This window comes from Bos taurus, chromosome 8 (assembly GCF_002263795.3).
Source record: "Bos taurus isolate L1 Dominette 01449 registration number 42190680 breed Hereford chromosome 8, ARS-UCD2.0, whole genome shotgun sequence".
NCBI classification, from domain to species: domain Eukaryota; kingdom Metazoa; phylum Chordata; class Mammalia; order Artiodactyla; family Bovidae; genus Bos; species Bos taurus.
Genome location: NC_037335.1, coordinates 47,005,749 through 47,027,388, shown reverse-complemented (window position 1 = coordinate 47,027,388; position 21,640 = coordinate 47,005,749). Strand labels below are relative to the sequence as shown.

Sequence of the window (21,640 nt, the reverse complement as noted above, 5' to 3'; positions counted from 1 at the left end):
TTATATTCTAGTGGAGGACATAGGCGATAAATACATAAAGACTAGGTAATGTGAAGAGCTGAGGAAAAGAAAGGGAAGCCGGAGTAGAGAAGTAGAGAATGATGACTCAGGTGGTGCTAGTGTACTGATGAAGCAAGTTGTGGGTGATCTGAGGATGCAGCTGTCCAGGTAGAAAGAAAAACAGAAGCAGAGGCACCTGAGGACGTAGAGGCCTGACATGCTTGAGGAAGAGCCAAGAAAAGCTAGTGCCGGTACCATGGAGGCCTGGTTCTTAGGACCATCACCCCCTCCCCTCCTGCCCCATCAGGCTACCCCCTTTCTCTGTTTGCATGGACTGATTAGTACACACCCCTTCCAGCCCACTGCTTGTTTTGTTGGAATGCCGCCACGCTCGTGACCTACGAGTGCTTTTGTGCCGCAACAGCAGAGTTGAGTGACAAAGACCGTGTGACCCACAGAGAGTCTAAATTATTTACCATCTGGCACTTTACAGAAAATGTTTACTGAGCCCTCCTCTATATCATGCTCTTGTTGTTGTCGTTGTTGTTAAGTGTAGACATCACAGGATAGAGTGCTTTGTACATCTTTATAAAAATGAAATACAAATCATCCCTGTCAAAATCTAGTTTATACTTGTAGAAAATTGGATTTCATTTTTTCAACTTGAGTTATGTACCAGTGGAAACTTTTTAATATATTCAAGTGTGATCTTTTTACTTAATAATGAATTGGGAGAATAAGGTAATCTGTCATTACATAAAGAGGAGTGAAGAATAACCACAGTTTGCGTTACACTTGTGGTTTCCTCTTGTTAGTATTCGAATTCTATTCTCTCTAAACTACGTCTGAAAGAGGCTGGTGATGTATCAGGAGTTGGGGTTGCATTGTTGGGTAATGAATAGGATTTTTAAAAGATCCGCATGGACCGTGTGGCCCAGAGCTAAAATCTCTTTGGAACTAATTACCTTCTCAAATCCAAGGGTCCTGAAGATCAGGTAACCTTACAGGAAAGAAATGCTGTGCTGAGTTTACCTGGGGCTTCCTTGTTCACTTAGAATGCTCATGGTTCTGGTGACAGTAATTTTGTCTTTGGTGTAAAGTTCATGGAAGGTGCCTCATCTTCTTGTCCCTATCAAGTATTTCTCTCTAGGAAGGAAAAATGAGCAAAAAGAAAACAACAACAACAACAAAATAAGTAAGACTAGAGAAAATAGGGCTTAAAAAATACATGGGCAATATTTACAAGATTCAGTGTGGATCTGACTGAACTCAAGTCAGATGAAGAATTGAAGTAGTATCTAGTGAAGAAGGAAGATGAGAAAGCTGAATTTTTCAAATATTTCTGACATAGGATTATCTGTAACCAATTTTAGTCTCATAATCTACAACTGCTAGGTCAGTGTCTCTCAGATCCTTGCGTGCCAGCCAGCCCTCCCCCTCCTCTTCCTTCTCCTCCTCTTCTCTGTTCCCTTCCCTGCTCCTCCCTCCCTCCCTCCCTCCCTCCCTCTCTCCCTCTCCCCTCCCCCTCTCTCTGTGCCCCATTATCATAAGGTCGTGCTTAACGGTTGGGAAAAAGATCTGGAAGTCTTCTGGCCACAAAGAAGATAGTTCAGTGACTATAAATATATAGTTACAGAAGAAAACTTTGGAAAATATAAAAAAGCAAAACAAAAAAAAAATCCCATCTCTGTATCTATTTAAAATTTGTAATCATTCTCTACTTACAATTTTGTCCTGCTTTTCTCAGCTAACAATGAAAAAATGTATATTTCTCTACGTGATTATGTAGTCTTCTGAAACCTGTGATCATCAAACAGCATGAACTGTAGTTTAATTAGCCTCCCATTGAGGGACTTTTGTTTCCAGTTTTTCTGTATTATAAAAAATGTTGCAATGAACACCTTTGTGTGCTCACATCTCTGTTGATTCCTTAAGAATAAAGGCATAGGAATGTTACAGCTGCATAGAAGTACGGGTATGCATATTATTAAGGTCATCACTACATATTATTCTGGAGCTAACTCCTGAAGACTGTCAAAGGGACTTCTCCATCTAGTGTTTAATGCTAACGTTCTGATGATTCATTTGCATTTTGCTTATTGTAATGTTTCCTCAGTTGATAGTCACTTAGTAATTTGTTACCTGCTGTCTCCAGGGAAACCTTGGTAAGTGAGAGACCAGAAGATGGGGGAGTTTGAAAGATCCATCCTGGAAACTGCAGAAAGGCAGGGAGAAGGCTGTGGACCTGATCCTGATCAGAGATAGAAATGTTACCCAGTTCACACTGTGACTCTCAGGGAGTGCCCCCGTAACACATAGCAGGCACTTGTGACAGGAGACTGTGGGAAAATGAAGCTCAAAGTGCCACTGTCCTCACAGGTACGCAGCCCACAGAGTTGATAACAAACAGACCTCTCAGCTCTGAATTCCATCTGCAAGAAGAGATAAGTCCTTTGGAGATGAAGTGTTCACATACTCACTTTTTAAAAACTATTTTTGCCTTGTTGAAAGTTGAACTCTCTTCTTCCCGGTTTGTTCACTTATCTAGCTAAGAAATACTGTTATCTAAAACACTTACTCTTGGAAGATATTTGAAAGAGTTCTTTTGTGTTGTGTGAGCAAGACCTTCTAAGTTGCCTTCACCCCTGCCCCACCCACCCCCAGATAAGCACATCACAAAGCCGCTGCTTGCAGCCTGCATCCATGTGCTATAACAGTCCCAGCTCATCTTTTTTTAATAGGGAAACGGGGGAGTGTAGGTTTCTAGTCACACAGTTACAGTTGTGGGGGAGGGGCTGCAGGGTAAGACGTGTGATCAGTTTTATTATTATTATTTATTGACATTTCAGAAGTTGTGGAACATCACTGATAAACCCCAACTTTATTCTCCTTGGGCTCACATTTAGGGACTCAACTATTCTTTGAAACATTCAGAGTTTTTAGCAGTTCCTCTTTAAAGAAATGCTATCATTCCATCCTTTGGGGAGGAATGAACAATGCTGCTTGTGTGTTCAAACCACTTGGAACATTAATATACTGTTTCTTTAGAAGGATTTGCTTTCTAAAGTTGAACTTTTCAGAACTCAGAACACCTTATCACACTTTCACAAGGCTTCTCTCTGAAAATGGAAAAAGGCAAGGGGGGAGAGCCTGTCAGGACTTGTGCCAGTTAAATCCGATCTCTCCGGGGATTTGTTTTTCTTCTGGCGTCAGATTAGATGTTCAAATCAAGCAGTGTTTGAGGGCTGCAAGGGAATGTCCATGGGATTCTTAGTGAGGCTAATCCCAAAGCAGCACATTCCAAGGGGCTAATCTGCCCAAGTTCATTGCTTACTTGAAACGTCTCTTGGGGGAAGAGCCCGGCAAGTGACTTTTTTTCCGGTGGGCGGTCATAAGAGCATTATTAACGGGATGACCAACCCCAGATGCAGCAAAATGAAAGCAACAGGAGCTGCTCGTGGGACTGCCTTTGCCACCACTCAGAGTCAGTGCTCAGGTAAAATTATTTCAGCTCATTTTCTTCTTGTTCAACTTTCCGGTATTGGATCTGGGCATCTAGAGGAAGACCCAGGGAATGCCAGAGAGATGTTGAGGAAAAGCAAAAGGTAAAAATGAACACAGGCATTCAGTGTCTTGGAGTCTCTCGTATTTTGTTCTGATTAGGGCAGAGTGTAAATTTTAAACCTGAGAGTCTCAAAATGAGGAACGTAGTAAAATTTTGCTCGTAATTTGTTCCTAAGAAGTTAGTGAACTCTTTTTTTTCTTTTTCTTGTCTAATGTGCGATTATTGGTCTGGGTTGGTGTCCTTCTGTGAAGTTGCTCTACCAACAGGGTGATTGCAATAGCAGTTTCCAAGGATTTCTGGAGATTTAGATATTATTCCTGGCTGGAGAAAGTCTTAACTCTATAGTTAAGTGAGTGGGGAGTAGGTGGTAAGAAGAGTCATGAAAGTTTGAGGGACTAAGGTTTATAGCAGAGTCTTTGTGAAAAACAATTGAAACTGGTTAAATGAAACAACTTAATTTTTTTTCTTTTTTTGCTTCCTATTATTTTGATGCTTTATTTATTGTACAATTGACTTTCAAAATTCATATGTACTCTGTTCTTTGAGGGTGATATACTTTGTCTGAAATGTGAATGTCCTAATTTTTGTTTTGAAAAAAATGTCTTTTAATTATTAGCCTTTGAAAAACACTTCCTTATTATACATCACACATGACTGATAATACAGAAAGACAAGAAAGAAAATAGCCCTTCACAAACTCAGTCATGGTCTTGTGACCATTCTACCTTTAGAAAAGTGATTTCTAAGGGCTGATAGCAGTCACCTTTTCTAAGAGTACAAGAGTCCTCTAAAGCATATTTTAAAATAAAAGATTTTCGGGCACACCGTTGAAGTTTTGCATTAGAAGAGAATTAAGGTCAACTAGAAACATGGCATGTCCAAACTGTTTTATGCTTTCTAACATCAAGGATAGCCATTCTAACCCAACGTAGCTGGGTGTTGCAGCCAAGTATAAAGCTTCACAAAGAGTAGTAGTTCAAAGCCTTTGAACAGAGGAAAAGGGAATTAATTTAGGGGGCAAGTTAAATCATGATTATACACCAAATATGCCAGGAAAATGATTTTTAAAATCTAATATCCGTCTACATTGAAGACTGAATAAAAGCACAGTAAAGTAAAGCCCACAATAAAGCATAGTAAATTTCTCCTATTTAGTACATGATGTTCGGTAGAATTCCTAATTTGTGTGCTATACATGTACTCTTTCTGTTATATATTACGCTTTCTTTCTCAAAAAAAGAATCCAACTCAATTATGAATGATGGAAAAAATTTTTTACATTTCCTTTCCCCCCTCGCAATTTTCTATGCCTTTGTAAGAGAAATTGTTAGTTTGGTAATAATAAGAAAAAACTGATCCTTAATCCCTTTGCTGACAGTGAGGTAACTATTCACCTTTGGGAAGGTAATTAAGTTGCTAAACCGCTTGCAAGTCAAATTACTTAAAGACCAACAAACAAGTTGGTCTTTATGCAGTCAGTCTTACTGCACGCCATCTGAGTAAAGCTTCTAGGGCCTTCCATGTTGGAACCAGGATCTGTAAGTGAGAGAAATAATGGAGGTGCCCTAGAAACTCTCAAGTTGGGAGTCCTGTGTGATTACATTTCATTGTTGTAGCCATTATAATGATACCCCCTTCTTTTACTTTTCTCATATTCTTGTGACTGCCTAATGTCCCACCTCAATCCTCGACCTCAGGGAGAGAGGAAGAGAGAGTAGAGTGTTGATTACTTCATTTGTGGGAACTGGAAGGAGGAAATAAGGAGGGGAAAGGTGCAAGTGTGAACTGATTCTGAGACATGCCTCTACAAGGGCACTCCCAGGCCTGCCCAGATCTAGGGTATTTTAATACCAATAACGTCGAATTTGGAGAGACAGTTGAGCAGAGTGGGTAAGAGTATAAACTCTGGAGTTAGACAGCTCAAGTTCAAAGTCTAACTTCTAATTTGTTACATCTCACACAGACACTACATAATAGTAGTAATTCCCCCATAGGGTTCTTATAAGGCTCCATGGAGATAATACATATAAGGCACAATTTCAGGCACATGCTAAATCCCAAATAAAAGTTAGGCATTGTTATTACCTACTGAGTGCCAGATGCTTACCCTGAATCATCTACTTTGATTAATACAATTTTCCAAAGTAGCTATGATTATCCTCATGTTATAGAAAAGTCTCAGAGAAGTTAAATAAATTTCTAGATACCTTGTCTATAGACAGGCCTTCTGGGAGCATATCATCTCCAGTGTGACATAAAGTCAATTTAGGTCAGATCTGCTATGGCAATTTAATAGTGTTTCTCATTTAAACCTTTATCTGAACTTTTAGTACCAGACCAACGTAAGACTGGTTCCTCTTCTTGAAATGAAAACTTGCTACCTATATAATGATAACAACTCTGTGTTTCAGGCATTATGGTTGTGCCCATTTTTATAAATGACGAAAACAGGATCAGAGAAATTATATGACTTTGTTGAAGCTGCAGTCTCATTCATACCACTTTTCTAACTGCAGACATCATTCTCTCCCCATCATACTGCCATTCCTACTTTCTCTCAGAGTATTGATCAGCACTCCCTGAAATTTCCAGGTGCTTTCCCAAAAGATCCTTCTTAATGCCAGCCAAAGTGGGCCCCCAAAAAGTGAAAGTATGCTCTCCCTTTTCTGCTCCCCAAGGTGTAGGGAAAGTTGGTTTCAGATATCCAGAGAGGAATATTTTTACCATCTATCTGCCAAGAGATATTATCAAAGAAAGTATTCAGTTTCTAGGAAAAAAATCACAGCCTATGAATAGTTTAACTTACAGGCTTTATACGAAGATAAATACTGGTTATCTAAGCTTATTTCTGCTGCAAAGATGTAGCCACTAGTTTTTCCTACATTTTTGAGAAGAAAAACTTTGAAAATAGACACTGAATCTTTCTCCATGCCACAATGACAAACAGAACTGCAAATGTTACCTTTGTGGTATGACAGTGCAGAGGGCCACTTGGACCCAGGATCTCTTCGGCAGAGAGGCTGCTCCTTTACATTTGGACAATGCATAAGCACTCAGAAATTATGCGACCTGATTGCAACCGTGACTGAAATGGGATGCTGGTCCTTTGTACCCTTCAAGCATTCCCTGTGTTGCTACTTTCAAAATGTGCTTTGTTATGCATCTAAGTGTTATGCCTTCAGTGCCACATGCTCACATAGACTCCACTGTGAAAGAGGACAGAGATGCAGTATTAAGGGGCTGAGGACAAAGACCTTAGCACAACTTATACAGCCATTTGGGTCCTTAGAAGAGTTAGTATCAGTTATAGCCAACAAAACAGGGACTTGAAACAGTCAACATTGGTCATTGAGACAGGCCAAGTAAACAGCTTGTTTGCACTTTGGCCCTGTATGTATTTTTTTAACTTTTTACTTTATATTGGAATATAGTTAATTAGGGCTTCCCTCTTAACTCAGCTGATAAAGAATTCGCTTGCAATGCAGGAGACCCCTGTTCAATTTCTGGGTCAGGAAGATCCCCTGGAGAAGGATAGGCTACCCACTCCAATACCAGGCCTGGAGAATTCCAGGGACTGTATAGTCCATGGGGTCCAAAGAGTCAGACACGACTAAGTGACTTTCACTTTACTTTACTTTACAGTTAATTAACAATGTTGTGTTAATTTCAGGTATACAACAATTTGATTCAGTTATACATATACATGTATCTATTCTTTTTTCTAATGTTTTTCCCAGTTAGGTTGTTAACAGAATATTGAGCAGAATTTTGTATGCTCTACACAAGAAAGTAGGTCCTGGTTTGTGATCCATTTTAAATATATTAATTGCAATGTGCATATGTCAATCCCAAACTCTCTGTGTATCTTAAAAGTAGGAATTTTGTTCTGATCCTAGGTTAGATAGAAGATGACACCATGTGGAAATAACATTACATGTTACTCTACCAACTTCTATCTTAACCACTCGCTTAGAAAAGGAATCTTCTGAGTAGTTTACTAGATTTCATAGGAAACTCCTATACTGTTTCAAATGCTGGTAAAGAAAGGGGTTAAGGGATGAAGGATGGACACTGTTTTGGAACAAAGATGGTACAGTTTGTTGGAACTCGCTTTATCCTTCTGGGAACCTAATCTCAGTGGCCAGGCTGCTGTGTGGACAGTCCCAACAATGTTCATTCTAAGACGCTGTATTTCATGTGCTGAAAGGCATGTGTGATGCCAAAAAACGTGGCATCTACTTTCCTTCCAAAGGAATTACCTGTGAAATTTTGAACTGTGATTAAGACATTTATCTTTCTTATGTTTCCATCTCCTTTTTCCCTTTCCATATTCAAGCATTGATAATTTGGATTTTAGTAAAAGCATGGTGATGGATTAGGGCTTGAATTATGTCATTTCCTCACCATTTTTCTTTCTTTCTATAAAGAAAATCTAATGAAAGTGTCAGCCATGAAAACTTTATGATTATTTAGGTATATTTCTTCCTGCCACTAATACTTGTTATCTAAAGGGTTACAAACATACTGTTCTATAGCTTTCATTTTCTCTGTAAATAGCATTATTTTTCTGTTCTTCAGAAGTCATTATGAACTTGAGCATTTTTTATTATAGTCATTTTCCTTTAATTCTCACATTATAATGTTAAAAAATCTAATCAGCAGATAATGATAGTAAGGGATTTTGTTATATACAGCATTTATGTGTGAAGTAACAACAGTTTCAATTCAGTTTATGAGATATCCGTCTGTTAAGTGTTTGTGGAATTTTGCTTTCTAGTCAAAAATACTTAAGGGCTGTGTTCCCCTTTCCTCTTCCTTTTTTTCAGGCTCAGAAGTCCTGGATAGAAAGAGCCTTTTATAAAAGAGAATGTGTTCACATCATCCCCAGCACCAAAGACCCCCATAGGTAAGCTTGCTGTCTTTATAATGTAGCAAGAACTTGACGTAGCAGTTATGGGAACAAAACTATGATACTAGTCACTGTCCATTGCAATAGATTTCATTGTTACTGAATATCTTTGAAACAATCTTATATATACACACCATGTAATATGCCATGACTGTAGTTAATTCTTTGAGAGCCTGTACAAAATAACAGGTACACCCTCGGGAAGGGACTTTATCATTGTAAGAATGGATTTTATATTTATATATACATATATATAAATATACATTTAGTGTGGTTTCCTTTTCCAGCATTTCATCAAAATGGGTAGTTTTTACCAACATGCTCAGCTACAGTGAAAAAAGAGACTTTTAAATGATATACTCCTAGCAGATTACTGATTAGACTGCAGACCTTCAGATTTCTATTCAAGAACATTTTTTAAATTCTACTTACTTCCTGATGATCAAAAGTATAGAAAGTATGAAGCATTTGGGATAAAGTAATATATGCATATCTGGAAGTGCCTTTATGAAAAGACAATATAATGAAGTAGTTTAAAATATAGACTCTGGAATCATATAAACCAGCTGTACAGCCTTGAATACCTTTAAAACTATAATGTTGTACCCATACAATGAATGTCACACTGTTAGTATTTAATAAATGGTAACTACATATCAGTATTATTGCTAATAGTCATAGTAATGCTAGTAGTAAAGTACAAGCAACATTTTCATGATGTAAGGAATAAATTTTGTTTTCAGATATCTTGTGAATAATTTTTTCTTGTTTCTTCAAGAAAACTTAAGTTGCAAATTTTTATTCTCAGAATTGGATATTTGACAATGAGTGTCAATTAGGAAAAGACAAGTTAGGTTCTTACTCACATGTGATTGAGAGTCCTTATTTAAATGTGCCTGTTAAAATTCTCCCCTTAAAGCTGCTCAGTGGCCTTTGTGCAAGATTTAATAGATGGGAGGAGTGAGAAGTAGAAAAATCTACAGGGCTTTCATTCTTAGGTTCCAGTCCTGAACAATATGGCTGGTGTGAAAGGGGGTTGGTTCAGAAAGATGGGAGGCACATTACAGCTAGAGCAAAATGAGGAAGGGCCAGAGAAGAAGTGTATTAATTTGTCAAGTAAATCCTGAGTTCACCATTTGTCAGGTATGCCACATATAGTTTCCACCTGAAAACTGACTTGCTGGCTTGCTACAGTTTGTAGATTTCTCCAGCAGATTGCCTTAAGTGTATATTCCGGTTGTCACTAGTACAAGGGTTTCACTTTGACCTCTTACGTTATAGGTGTTGCTGTGGGCGTCTAATAGGCCAGCATGTTGGCCTCACTCCCAGTATCTCGGTTCTTCAGAATGAGAAAAATGAAAGTCGCCTCTCTCGAAATGACATCCAGTCTGAGAAGTGGTCCATCAGCAAGCACACTCAACTCAGCCCCACCGACGCTTTTGGGACCATCGAGTTCCAAGGAGGCGGCCATTCCAACAAAGCCATGGTAATCAGAACACTGTAATTCACTTCTCAAGCTCTCTTTCAAGTCCTTCAGAGGAGTGGTGAAAAGCTGGAAATTTAGTCTTTGGGCTAAATCTCAACTTTGCCAGTTCCTTGCTGGGTGACCAGCTCTAATTATGTTTCTGCTATGCTTCTCTGCTCTTCCTCTATCGAATGGGGGAAAGAAGACCTTACTTTCAGGATTTTTAGAATAATTAGTATGAGATCAGGCCTAGTGACTATTGTTTTTAATAATAGTAGCAAGTAGCTTTCTATCATTATTCACTGTTTGTTATTTTATTTTCTGGCTTTCATCTATTGAGACATTTTTCTAACTCCTTTGGTTAAAAAAAAAAAAATCTTACCTTTAGGTCTCCATTTCATTTTACTGGAAATTAGCATTTCTCTCAATTTAAGGGAGAAATGATCATCCCAGAGTATTTCCTTCACTGTTCTAACAGAGATCTTGCCATCCAAATTAAGTGCTTTTTCTTCAAGCAGCTGCATTCAATAATGTTCTCAATAGAATAGCTCCATATGAAAAGCATTTTTTTTTTTGGAAAGGAGGCCTTCAGAAATACACAAATTTTACTTTTAAGAGTTGTCACATCTAAATTATAACTTTCATCATGGACTCCTCCCTACTTGGCTGACAGATTTTGCCAAGAAAAAAAGTCTACTGTGTTTTTGGAAGCTCTAGAAACACTATTTTCCAACAAGCTTGCTTCTAACTGTTGAGAGAGACAGTTAGTTAGTTAGTTGAGGGTAGAGCAGTTGGAGGTGACTGTTCTCAGGCATGCCAGAGTTTTCTGAGTTTGGAGAGGAAATTTTGCTTAAAGAAGCATATTGCAAAATGCAGGGGAAGTCAGTTCACACCAGTTACAGTCCATAAATGTGCAATAAAGCCACCTCTTTTATCTCTTTCTTCTCCCTCTCTGCTCTCCCCCATCCACTCCTCCACTCCACATCCACTACTGCAGTATTTTCTTCACCAAGAATGGCTGACCAAGCTATTCTCACAGTTCTTTCCTAAGAAAATTAATTCTGAACAATATATTGGAAAGGAGGATGCTATGTGCAACCTCCACCAAGACCTGGGAAAACAAAGAAAGGATTAGGTAGTCTTGACCTAGACAGAATCAAGGGATATGGAGATTTGGTAACTTCCTCATCCACTTAAGGGATACATGTTCCCGCAAAGGTCATAAGAGTTACCAACTCAGCTTAGTCTTCATTCAGAATATGGGGTTGAATCACAAATAGTGTGGATCCTCTGGAACCATGCATTAATTAAAAGTCATGCAAGTTCTCCCTGTAAGAAAAGTGCTGCAGATGATGAAGTGGTTTAGTGGTCAACAATCATTATAGAGTAGTATACCCAGTGACTACGTAGATGCTTGAATGATGCCTGTAAGCAACATGACACAAGCCCAGAGGCATATGGTAAGCTTCTAGCCATTATTTCCTTCATTAACATGCAGTGCCTGTAAAGTGTAGAGCATAAATTTTCTGTAAAAAGAGCATTCCTCCAAAGTCATCACCTGGGGATATTGTAATTACCATGCTGCCACCAGTGCACAAAATGTGTTTAGGGGACTGATTTCAGACAATTTATTGATCACAGCAGAAAAGCACCCTGTATTTTCGTCAAGTGGTGTTTTTGATCAGAAGTTAATCTCAGTTCAGTTCAGTTCAGTCACTCAGTCATGTCTGACTCCTTGTGACTCCATGGACTGCAGCACTCTAGGCTTCGCTATCCATCACCAACTCCCAGAGCTTACTCAAACTCATGTCCATCGAGTTGGTGATGCCATCCAACCATCTCATCCTCTGTTGTCCCCTTCTCCTTCTGCCCTCAGTCCTTCCCAGCATCGGGGTCTTTTCCAATAAGTCAGTTCTTAATCTCAAGTCCCTGAAATTCAAAAAACAAATGACTTAGTCACAAATGACTCGTGCTGGTTTTTAAAACTCAGGTCAGTTCTCAGAAGATAAAGTTTTCCACCACTAAAAATTATGAAAGAATGGAGTACTAGTTTGGTAATGAAGAATGTGGGCTCTGAATGCAAAGTCTATCCCAGACACATCATATATTTATTGTGTGCCTTGAGAAACATTAATTAAATTCTCTGATGGTTTAATCACTCAACTGTGTCCGACTCTTTGCAACTCCAAGGACGGTAGCCCACCAGGCTCCTCTGTCCATGGAATTTCCCAGGCAAGAATACTGGAGTGGGTTGCCTTTTTTTCCTTGAGGGGATCTTCCCGACCCATGGATTGAATTAGGTCTCCTGCATTGCAGGCAGATTCTTTACTGACTGAGCCACCAGGAAATTCTCTGGGCCTCAGATATTTATTCTGTTATCTAGAAATAATAAAACTATTATTATAAATGTTAAATGAGATGACATATGTAAGTCATCTGGCACAGTGCCAGGGCACATTATAGATGTAAAATTAATTTCAACAGCTGTTTTTACTACTATTCATTATTATTATTTGCTTCAGGCTCTGAAATTTTTTTGAAATATTTTGATTAATGTTTAGCAGGATATACATTTGGGTACATATCTTGGCAAATTACTATAGAAAATCAAACCATACTTTTTCAGATAACCCTTTAAAATATTAATAATTAAAGAAGTTCCAATTCTTTTACCTAGTTGTCATGCCCAGAATGCAAAGCCACATGGCTTTGTTTATAAGCTGGTCTGTCACTTACTGGTTCATAATCTGGCTCAGTTCATTTAACTGCCCAGTACCTCAGTTTCCTCATCTGCAAAATGAAGATGCTAATTCCTACTATATAAGGCTATAGCAAGGATTAAATGGGTCAATATGTATTAAGTACTTAGAACAGTACCTGATGTTAAAGCTAAATTAGTATTTGCTATGTTATTACTTCCACCAAGCTTTCGCTTACTTTAGTTACAAGAGGGGCTTTGCAGTCAGTTAAAATAAGATGCATAATCTTCAAGTTTTATAGAACTGTATTTATACACTCAATCTCTCTAGCTGGTCAGAAAATCTTGGTTAAACCAATTGACTTAGCTGAACCTCAAGATTTCTCATTTACGAAGTGGACATAATTGCCTTATGGGATCTTTGGTAGCTTCAGACAGTGAAGAACCTGCCTGCAATGCAGGAGACCTGGGTTCAATCCCTGGATCGGGAAGATCCCCTAGAGAAGGGAATGGCTACCTATTCCAGTATTCTTGCCTGGAGAATTCCATGGACAGAGGAGCCTGACTACAGTCTATGGGGTCACAAAGAGTCAGACATGACTGAGCAACTAACTCTTACAAGGATTAGAAAGAATATAAAATTACCTGGTATACAGCCAGTGCTCAATATATTTATGAAAATCATAGTTATGGGGCAGTGAAGGAGCTACCTTTATTTCCTGGTAATCCAAAGAGGTGCTCCATATTTCCACCGAAGTTCTAGGCTACATAAGATGGCATTAGTGACAGTCACAGATTGAAGGCTAGCACTGCAGATACCTGCTAGTGACTGGAGATTTGTGGCTTATAAACCACTGAATTATACAATTTGACTTCCACATTACATCAACCTCCTACATCTGTTTATTCTAGCAAAGCAGAAAATGAACTCTTACCCGGCATCCTCTCTACTTTATTCATTGTAGACCTCAACAATTAGACAGTTACTATGGGTGTGGCGTTTGTGCCTCTTATAATGGACAAAGCCAAGATTGCTTCTCAGTTCAGTTCAGTTCAGTCACTCAGTTATGTCCAAATCATTGCAGCCCCATGGACTGTAGCAGGCCAGGCCTCCGTGTTCATCACCAACTCCCTGAATTTACTCAAACTAATGTCCATTGAATCGGTGATGCCATCCAACTATCTTATCCTCTGTCATCCCCTTCTCCTCCCGCATTCAATCTTTCTCAGCATTAGGGTCTTTTCCAGTGAGTCAGTTCTTCACATTGGGTGGCCAAAGTATTAAAGTTTCAGTTTCAGCATCAGTACTTCCAATGAATATTCAGGACTGATTCCCTTTAGGATGGACTGGTTGGATCTCCTTGCTGTCCAAAGGACTCTCAAGAGTCTTCTCCAACACCCAGTTCCCAAGGATCAATTCTTCGCCGCTTAGCTTTCTTTATAGTCCAATTCTCACATCCATACATGACTACTGGAAAAACAGTAGCTTTGACTAGATGGACCTTTGTTGGCAAAGTGAAGTCTCAACTTTTTAATATGCTGTCTAGGTTGGTCATAACTTTTCTTCCAAGGAGCAAGCGTCTTTTAATTTCATGGCTGCAATCACCATCTGCAGTGATTTTGGAGACCCCGAAAATAAAGTCTCTGTTTCCATTGTTTCCCCATCTTTTTGCCATGAAGTTGATGGAACCAGATGCCATGATCTTAATTTTCTGAATGTTGAGCTTTAAGCCAACTTTTTCACTCTCCTCTTTCACTTTCATCAAGAGGCTCTTTAGTTCTTCACTTTCTGCCATAAGGGTGGGGTCATCTGCATATCTGAGATTATTGATATTTTTCCTGGCAATCTTGATTCCAGCTTGTGTTTCTTCCAGTCCAGCGTTTCTCATGATGTACTCTGCGTATAAGTTAAAACAGCAGGGTGACAATGTACAGCCTTGACGTACTCCTTTCCCGATTTGGAACCAGTCTGTTGTTCCATGTCCAGTTCTAACTGTTGCTTCCTGACCTGCATACAGATTTCTCAGGAGGAAGGCCAGGTGGTTTGGTATTCCCATCTCTTTCAGAATTTTCCACAGTTTGTTGTGGTCCACACATTCAAAGGCTTTGGCATAGTCAATAAAGCAGAAATAGATGTCTTTCTGGAACTCTCTTGCTTTTTCAATGATCCAGTGGATGTTGACAATTTGATCTCCTGTTCCTCTGCCTTTTCTAAATCCAACTTGAACATCTGGAAGTTCATGGTTCATTTACTGTTGAAGCCTGGCTTGGAGAATTTTGAGCATTACTTTGCTAGCATGTAAGATGAGTGCAATTGTGTGGTAGTTTGAGCATTCTTTGGCATTTCCTTTCTTTGGGATTGGAATGAAAACTGACCTTTTCCAGTCCTGTGGCCACTGCTGAGTTTTCCAAATTTGCTTACATATTGAGTGCAGCACTTTCACAGCATCATCTTTTAGGATTTGAAATAGCTCAACTGGAATTCCATCACTTCCACTAGCTTTGTTCATAGTGATGCTTCCTAAGGCCCACTTGACTTCACATTCCAGGATGTCTGGCTCTAGGTGAGTGATCACAGCATCATGATTATCTGGGTCATGAAGATCTTTTTTGTACAGTTCTTCTGTGTATTCTTGCCACCTCTTCTTAATACCTTCTGCTTCTGTTAGGTCCATACTATTCCTGTCCTTCGTTGAGCCCATCTTTGCATGAAATGTTCCCTTGGTATCTCTGATTTTCTTGAAGAGATCTCTAGTTTTTCCCATTCTATTGTTTTCATCTATTTGTTTGCACTGCTGACTGAGGAAGGATTTCTTATCTCTCCTTGCTATTCTTTGGAACTCTGCATTCAAATGTGTATATCTTTCCTTTTCTCCTTTGCCTTTCTCTTCTCTTCTTTTCTCAGTTATTTGTAAGGCCTCCTCAGACATCCATTTTGTCTTTTTGCATTTCTTTTTCTTGGGGATGGTCTTGATCACTGCCTCCTGTACAATGTCACGTACCGCCATCCATAGTTCTTCAGGCACTCTGTCAATCAGATCTAATCCCTTGAATCTATTTGTCACTTCCACTGTATAATTGTAAGGTTAGGGTCATACCTGAATGGTCTAGTGATTTTCCCTACTTTCTTCAATTTAAGTCTAAATTTGGCAATAAGGATTCCTTCTCTTCATACAGTTTTTCTTCTACCTAAAAATTTTCCCCTCCTGAAGAGTTTTTAGTGAATTTAAAATTTCTAAGAACCCTGGAGATTGATACTTCAAATATATTTACTAGAATGTGTATCCTTCAAAGTAGTAATCAAAATACTTTTGCAATGATTTTCAGAGTGTATAAAAAATAATGAATTTGTTATTCAACTAAAATTGATTAATACTTGTGCCCAGTGCTGTGCCAAGTATTTATATTTATTTATATATTTCATGTTTATGACATTAGTATTATTTTTCCTATATGACAAAATAACATTTTAAAGCACAGAAATGTAAATAATTTGCCCCATGTCACACAGTTAATATATGATATGTGTATAATGTGATACTTAAGAATAGAGAAAAAACTTCAAGAGGCAGCTAGATCTTTCACTGTGTTCCAGGAGAGTGAACACATAAGGACATTGAACTTTGACAGTTCTCCCCATGGCCTCACATAGTTATATCAAACTCAGAGTTGTATCTTGGCAGTCGGGTTAGGCAAGGTCAGCTACGTGATTTGTGGGACCCAGTATAAAATGAAAGTGAAGGCATTCAGCAGGGATAAGGAAATCAGTACTCCTTCCCCATGACTGACAGCCCCAAACCTCAGTGGATAGGCAAACCAACAATGGATTACCATTTCCTCCCTGGGAAGTGCTCAGTATCCAGTGGGGGTGAGACCTCCCATAAAGTTGTTCACAAAACCCACCAAAGCACTGCCAGCCGAGGCAGGGAGAGCTACGTCTTTACCTTGCCCTGAAATACTGCAGACCACATGCCGCACCTTGCCCTTGCCCTTGCCTTGAATTATTCTGATTCTCCTGTCTGGAAAAAGGGGTGGAGTTATCCACAGGACAGATGACCTGTTTTATCAGGCAGGACAATCATTTTTTGCCACCCTGTGCCATCTTTAATGGGCTTCCCAGGTGGCTCAATGGTAAAGAATCTGCCTACGAACGCAGGAGATGCAGGAGACACAAGTTTAATCCCCGAGTCTAGAAGATCCCCTGGAGAAGGGAATGGCAATCCACTCCAATATTCTTGCCTGGGAAATCCCATGGACAGAGGAGCCTGGAGGGCTACAGTCCATGGGGTCCCAAAGAGTCAGAAAAGACTGAGTGACTGAGCACACAGGCATGTGCCTTCTTTACCACTTGTTCTCTCCAGCAAACTGACATGCAGTTTGTCAAAGGGAAAAATCAGCACCTACTGTCTAAGAGTGCCAATCCTTAGATGGGGGAGGCATGGTTAAATTATTCACCAAGATTGAAGTGAAATAGGCCAACTAACTTAATATGTCTTTGGTCCCCTTCTCCTAACAAGAACGTTTGAAAGTTGAAATGATTTTTAACAAAGTGGTCAAAAAATTCTAGAGGGCAGGTTAACTTTGACCTTCATTAATTAAAAAAAAAATAAATAAGATATAACGTTAACTTTTCCCCTCAAGACAACCCAAATTGACGCACTTGGGTCAAAATGCCAATGTGGTCTGGACACAGCGTGAGGCAGAATGTGCCATAGTTTGGTGGAAGATTCAGTTGAAGCAAAGGGACTCATTATTAAAATGTGGTGAGCTATGTGAGAACCACATCTCACATTTGTATCTGTGTCACTACATAGACAGCACACCATGATGTCACAGAACTTTGATCACCTAAGACAATGAGAGATCAATGCAGTGGTTCTCTACTTGGAGGCTCAGAATAACCTGTGGGGCCACTACCAATGCCCATGCCCAGAATCATTCCCAGAGGTCTGGGGAAGAACCTGGACATCCAAAGTGTTTTAAAAGTTAGCTCAGCTATTCTACTGTTCAGCCAACCTTAAAAATACTAAATGATACCAATCTCTTTACCTATTTTACAGATAGGCAACTCGAGCCCAAAGAAGTTAAATTATTTTCTGAGAGTCACCCAGTTATTTGACAAAGCTAGTTTTTGAACTAAAGATCCTTAGGACTCTTTGTCAAATCTTTTTCTTCTCTGTCTTGTATGCCTGGTACAGACTATAGTAGATGTTTTGAAAAGAAGCTAGTTACTATATGTTACTAGTTCCTTTCTGTGAAGAAATGAAGTGAAAGTCGCTCAGTCATGTCCAAGTCTTTGAGACCTCATGGACTATACAGTCCATGGAATTCTCCAGGCAAGAATACTGGAGCGACTAGCCCTTCTCTTCTGCAGGGGATCTTCCCAACCCAGGGATCAAACCCAGGTCTCCTGCATTGCAGGTGGATTCTTTACCATCTGAGCCAAAAGGGAAGCCAGTTCCTTTCTAAGGGTTTTGAAAACTTTTTAGTAGAATTATAAGATCACTAGTATTTGTTGAGGTTAACTGAACTCAAAAGCTGTGAACACAAAGAGTTCTTCATAAAATTATATCCTAGGTTAATGAAACTATTATCTAAGACCTTCCCAGTACTTTTGGTGTTCTGTCCCTAATTCTCAGGCTTGACAAACCCCAGTGAAACAGCAGTGAAACCAGCATCTCTCTTACTTTATGGAGAGAGAAACTGTGGCACAGAAAGAAGTCTTGTGCAAAGCTGACAGTGAGTGAAGGAGTTGCATTCCTCTCTTCTCTACATGAAGCCACATCCTACCAAACTGCATGCCCCTAACGTCCATTCCTGGGGATTAAATGACCTAGCAGTTCATTCAGATGCCTCATAAAATCAGAACTCGGGGACAAAAGAAGGTTCTAAGATACTGAAGCCCTGGTTTAGGCATTTTCTTACTATACTAGGTTCCAGGGAACTTTTTAAAACTGACTTAGCAATAATAAGATGGTCTGACAGCAGACGTTGGGTCCCTTCTCAAAGACTCTTCATATCTGGGGCTGAGGCTGTTAAACTATTTAGAGAGGGAAGCAGTGCTGGACTTAATTAGAATCTCATTTGCTTACTAATCATCTCTTCCAATTACTGCTGAGCTGACCTACGGACCAGGTAAGTATAACCTAATTAAGGACTTGTATTTAAACTTCTCAAGTCACCTACATAATTCTCTTCAGGTTTTCCCTTGATATTCACTTTGCTTATTAGATCAAGTTGAGCCCCTTATTACAGTTTTCATATAATTTACAGAATTATTGCTATGCCTCATTTCACACTTAGAGCTCTAAGTATTGAGTCAGCCAGGATGCAATCTTTCTATTCTGAGCATTAAGGTGAAGGTGTGAGAGGGGATAGGTGAGATTGAGGAGATATAATACTCGGTGTGTGCCCGGGGAAGGGCATGCTGTCAGCAGCATGACATCTACAACCTTATACTCTTAAAATGCTTTAGGATTAAATCTTCTTGTCTTAAAATTGTCTTTCTTTGCGTTATGGAGATTTGAAATGAGAATCATCGATTGACATGCACAAAATATATTAAATAAATCCCAGTACAAAACAAAATGCCTCATCACTGGACTATAGCTAACTAAGCAGCTTTGTATAGCATGGTGTAGTTTTTGAGGGGTTTTGTAATTGCTCTGTTGCTTTCCATTTTCCACCTTGAAATTTCTAGACTATTGAGATTATTGGCAGTACCTTTGAAAAACCTTTCAGAAACTGGGAATAAAGCTAGAATGTATCATTTAAACTTCTGATCTTAATCACAGACCTATAGAGAAGTAAGAACTAACCTTCCTCAAGAAACCCATCTTGCTCTAGGAAATTTTACACAAAAGCAACTCTGGCAGAAAATTCGCAGAGTACCCCCCTGCAACTAGGTCATATGCTCAGTGAAGTTTTATATTATTTCTAAACCTTTCGTTTTGGCTTATCAACATCAATCACCCTGAGCACCTGTTATCTAATATTGAAGAATCCTAAAAGCAATATAGGATAAATTACAATGGCATTTTCACTCCCAATATTTTGTGAGTCAATCAAACAAAAACTCCTATAACAGTGACACCTTACATTTGCATTCCAAATATTTTCTTTCTAGGGATCTTTCTTTCTAGTGGTTCAGCTCGCACATTAAACTACTGTAAGCATTAAACACTTGGTGAAAAACCAAAGGCTCCGTGGACTTGGAAAGCTGACATCAGCAAAATTGTCTCAGGAGTCTGATGCAACATATTCTCCTTGGCCACAACTTTAATTAAAACTACTCATTTAAATGGGGCTACAGAGAATTAGAAAATGAAAAGATGCTTGTCACAGTTCTCTATAGAAGGAAAATGGGGCAAATTTCCCTCTACGTGCTCAGAAGAAAGGCATTAAAAATACTATTAAAATAGGTTTAGCTGTAGTAGTTCCATTACTCAGAGAAAGTACTACTGAAATATACCAATTGATTATTTCTCAGAATTGAAGATGGTCTCTCAGTGAGGATTAGAAAGATTTGCCATTTACCATTTCCTAAAGTGTAACCAGATTTATTGTCCTGTAGTTATTTTACCTTTTCATTTAAAAGCTGGGCAAAACGATGTGAGTAAAAATTTAGTTTAAAACCAGAGACAAATTACTCCACAATGGGTCAAGTTCAGAATTCTAAAGAAACATTATTATTATTTCTAATTAAACAGCCCCAGTCTATTCTAAGTAGTGATGGCTGCTTCTCCACTCAGCCTTTACCACCTTGGGTGTTTTGAAGAGAAGAATGCTGTCTGATCTGTGGCACCTCTGTGATTTCCCTCCCAGTTTAATGCAGTGAGGCCGTAGTAAAGTTGAGTTCTGCTTTGACAAGTGAATAGTTATCATTTCTAGTGATGGAGCAGGTTAGAGTGGCTTTAGGAAAAACTGCAGTGAAATCACCTGCTAAACAAACAAGCAAAAAAACTTAACAACTGGAAAAAGCAAAAACTCAAAATTTTTAGATACCAAAGCCCTCTGCCACTCAAACAAAACAAAAACTCTAATTTGCTATTATAGACTTACTTACAAAATTTCATTTGTAAGTTTGTGGTTTGGAATTCAAAGTGTTCTTGTGAAAATCATGCTTGTATGCATTGGCCTCCAAAGCACCTAGGAATAGATCACGTAGTACAATTTCAAACAGAACTAACTTCTGTTTTGCATAGTGCTTTCTTTAGATACTCTTCTTAATCTCATTAGCTCATCACACAGGCTGTCTCCTGTCAGGCAGGGACACTAATGATGTTAGTACAGGTGTGGATAACTCATTTGAGCTCAATTTATTTCTAGAAATTAAAATTAGGGAACTAAAGGCATGAAGGAGAAGGATAGGATTGGTGGCCACAGACATAGGTAGAAGTTTCCCTCTGGATAGGTACTTTTTATAACTTGTACCAGTCACTCCCCAGATAACTCACAAAGGTCTACGTTGAAAGGTACATTAAAGGCAAGTTATGTAGGTCATGTGGTGCAAAAGTCATTTGCGAGTGCCTATAGTCTAATTTCCATGTATTGGTTTTCCTTCCAGGTCTTTCCCACAATTTTCTCTTTAGTGTTCTATGTGGTGTTCAGGATTACCCTCATTTCACAAGAGAGGGTCTCAAACTGATCAGACGACTTACAGTGCCAGTATCTGATGCTTGAGTGTGTTGCTGCACATGATTGTGCTTAGTCGCTCAGTTGTGTCCGACGGGGCGCGTGGACTGTAGCCCCCCGGGCTCTTCTGTCCATAGGGATTCTCCAGACAAGAATATTGGAGTGGGTTGCCATGCCTTCCTCCAGGGAAACCTGTAAATGGGAGCAAGCATCACTGCATCAGAGTACTGCCCAGGTCACAGAATTTAGTACACATGTTAGGAAGATTTCTGGTTATTTGTAAGGTGACCCCTTAGCAATTAATGACTTCACAAGTGGACAGGCAAAATTACTTACCTTGATAACCAAAATAGCTCCTAATTTCTAATC

The 21,640-nt window shown here is 39.1% G+C and overlaps 1 protein-coding gene across 9 annotated transcripts in view; it reads left to right on the top strand.

Annotated features, from left to right (window-relative positions):
• Nucleotides 1-21,640, top strand: part of TRPM3 (transient receptor potential cation channel subfamily M member 3) — a 607,343-nt gene that overhangs the window by 291,122 nt on the left and 294,581 nt on the right. For 6 of the 9 annotated variants that reach the window (XM_059889200.1, XM_059889199.1, XM_059889198.1 and 3 more), the window contains exons 2-3: nt 8,392-8,471; nt 9,756-9,960. In XM_059889200.1, the coding sequence (XP_059745183.1) occupies nt 8,392-8,471; nt 9,756-9,960 (285 nt within the window). The other 3 variants (XM_059889203.1, XM_059889202.1, XM_059889201.1) reach the window with 3 other exon arrangements.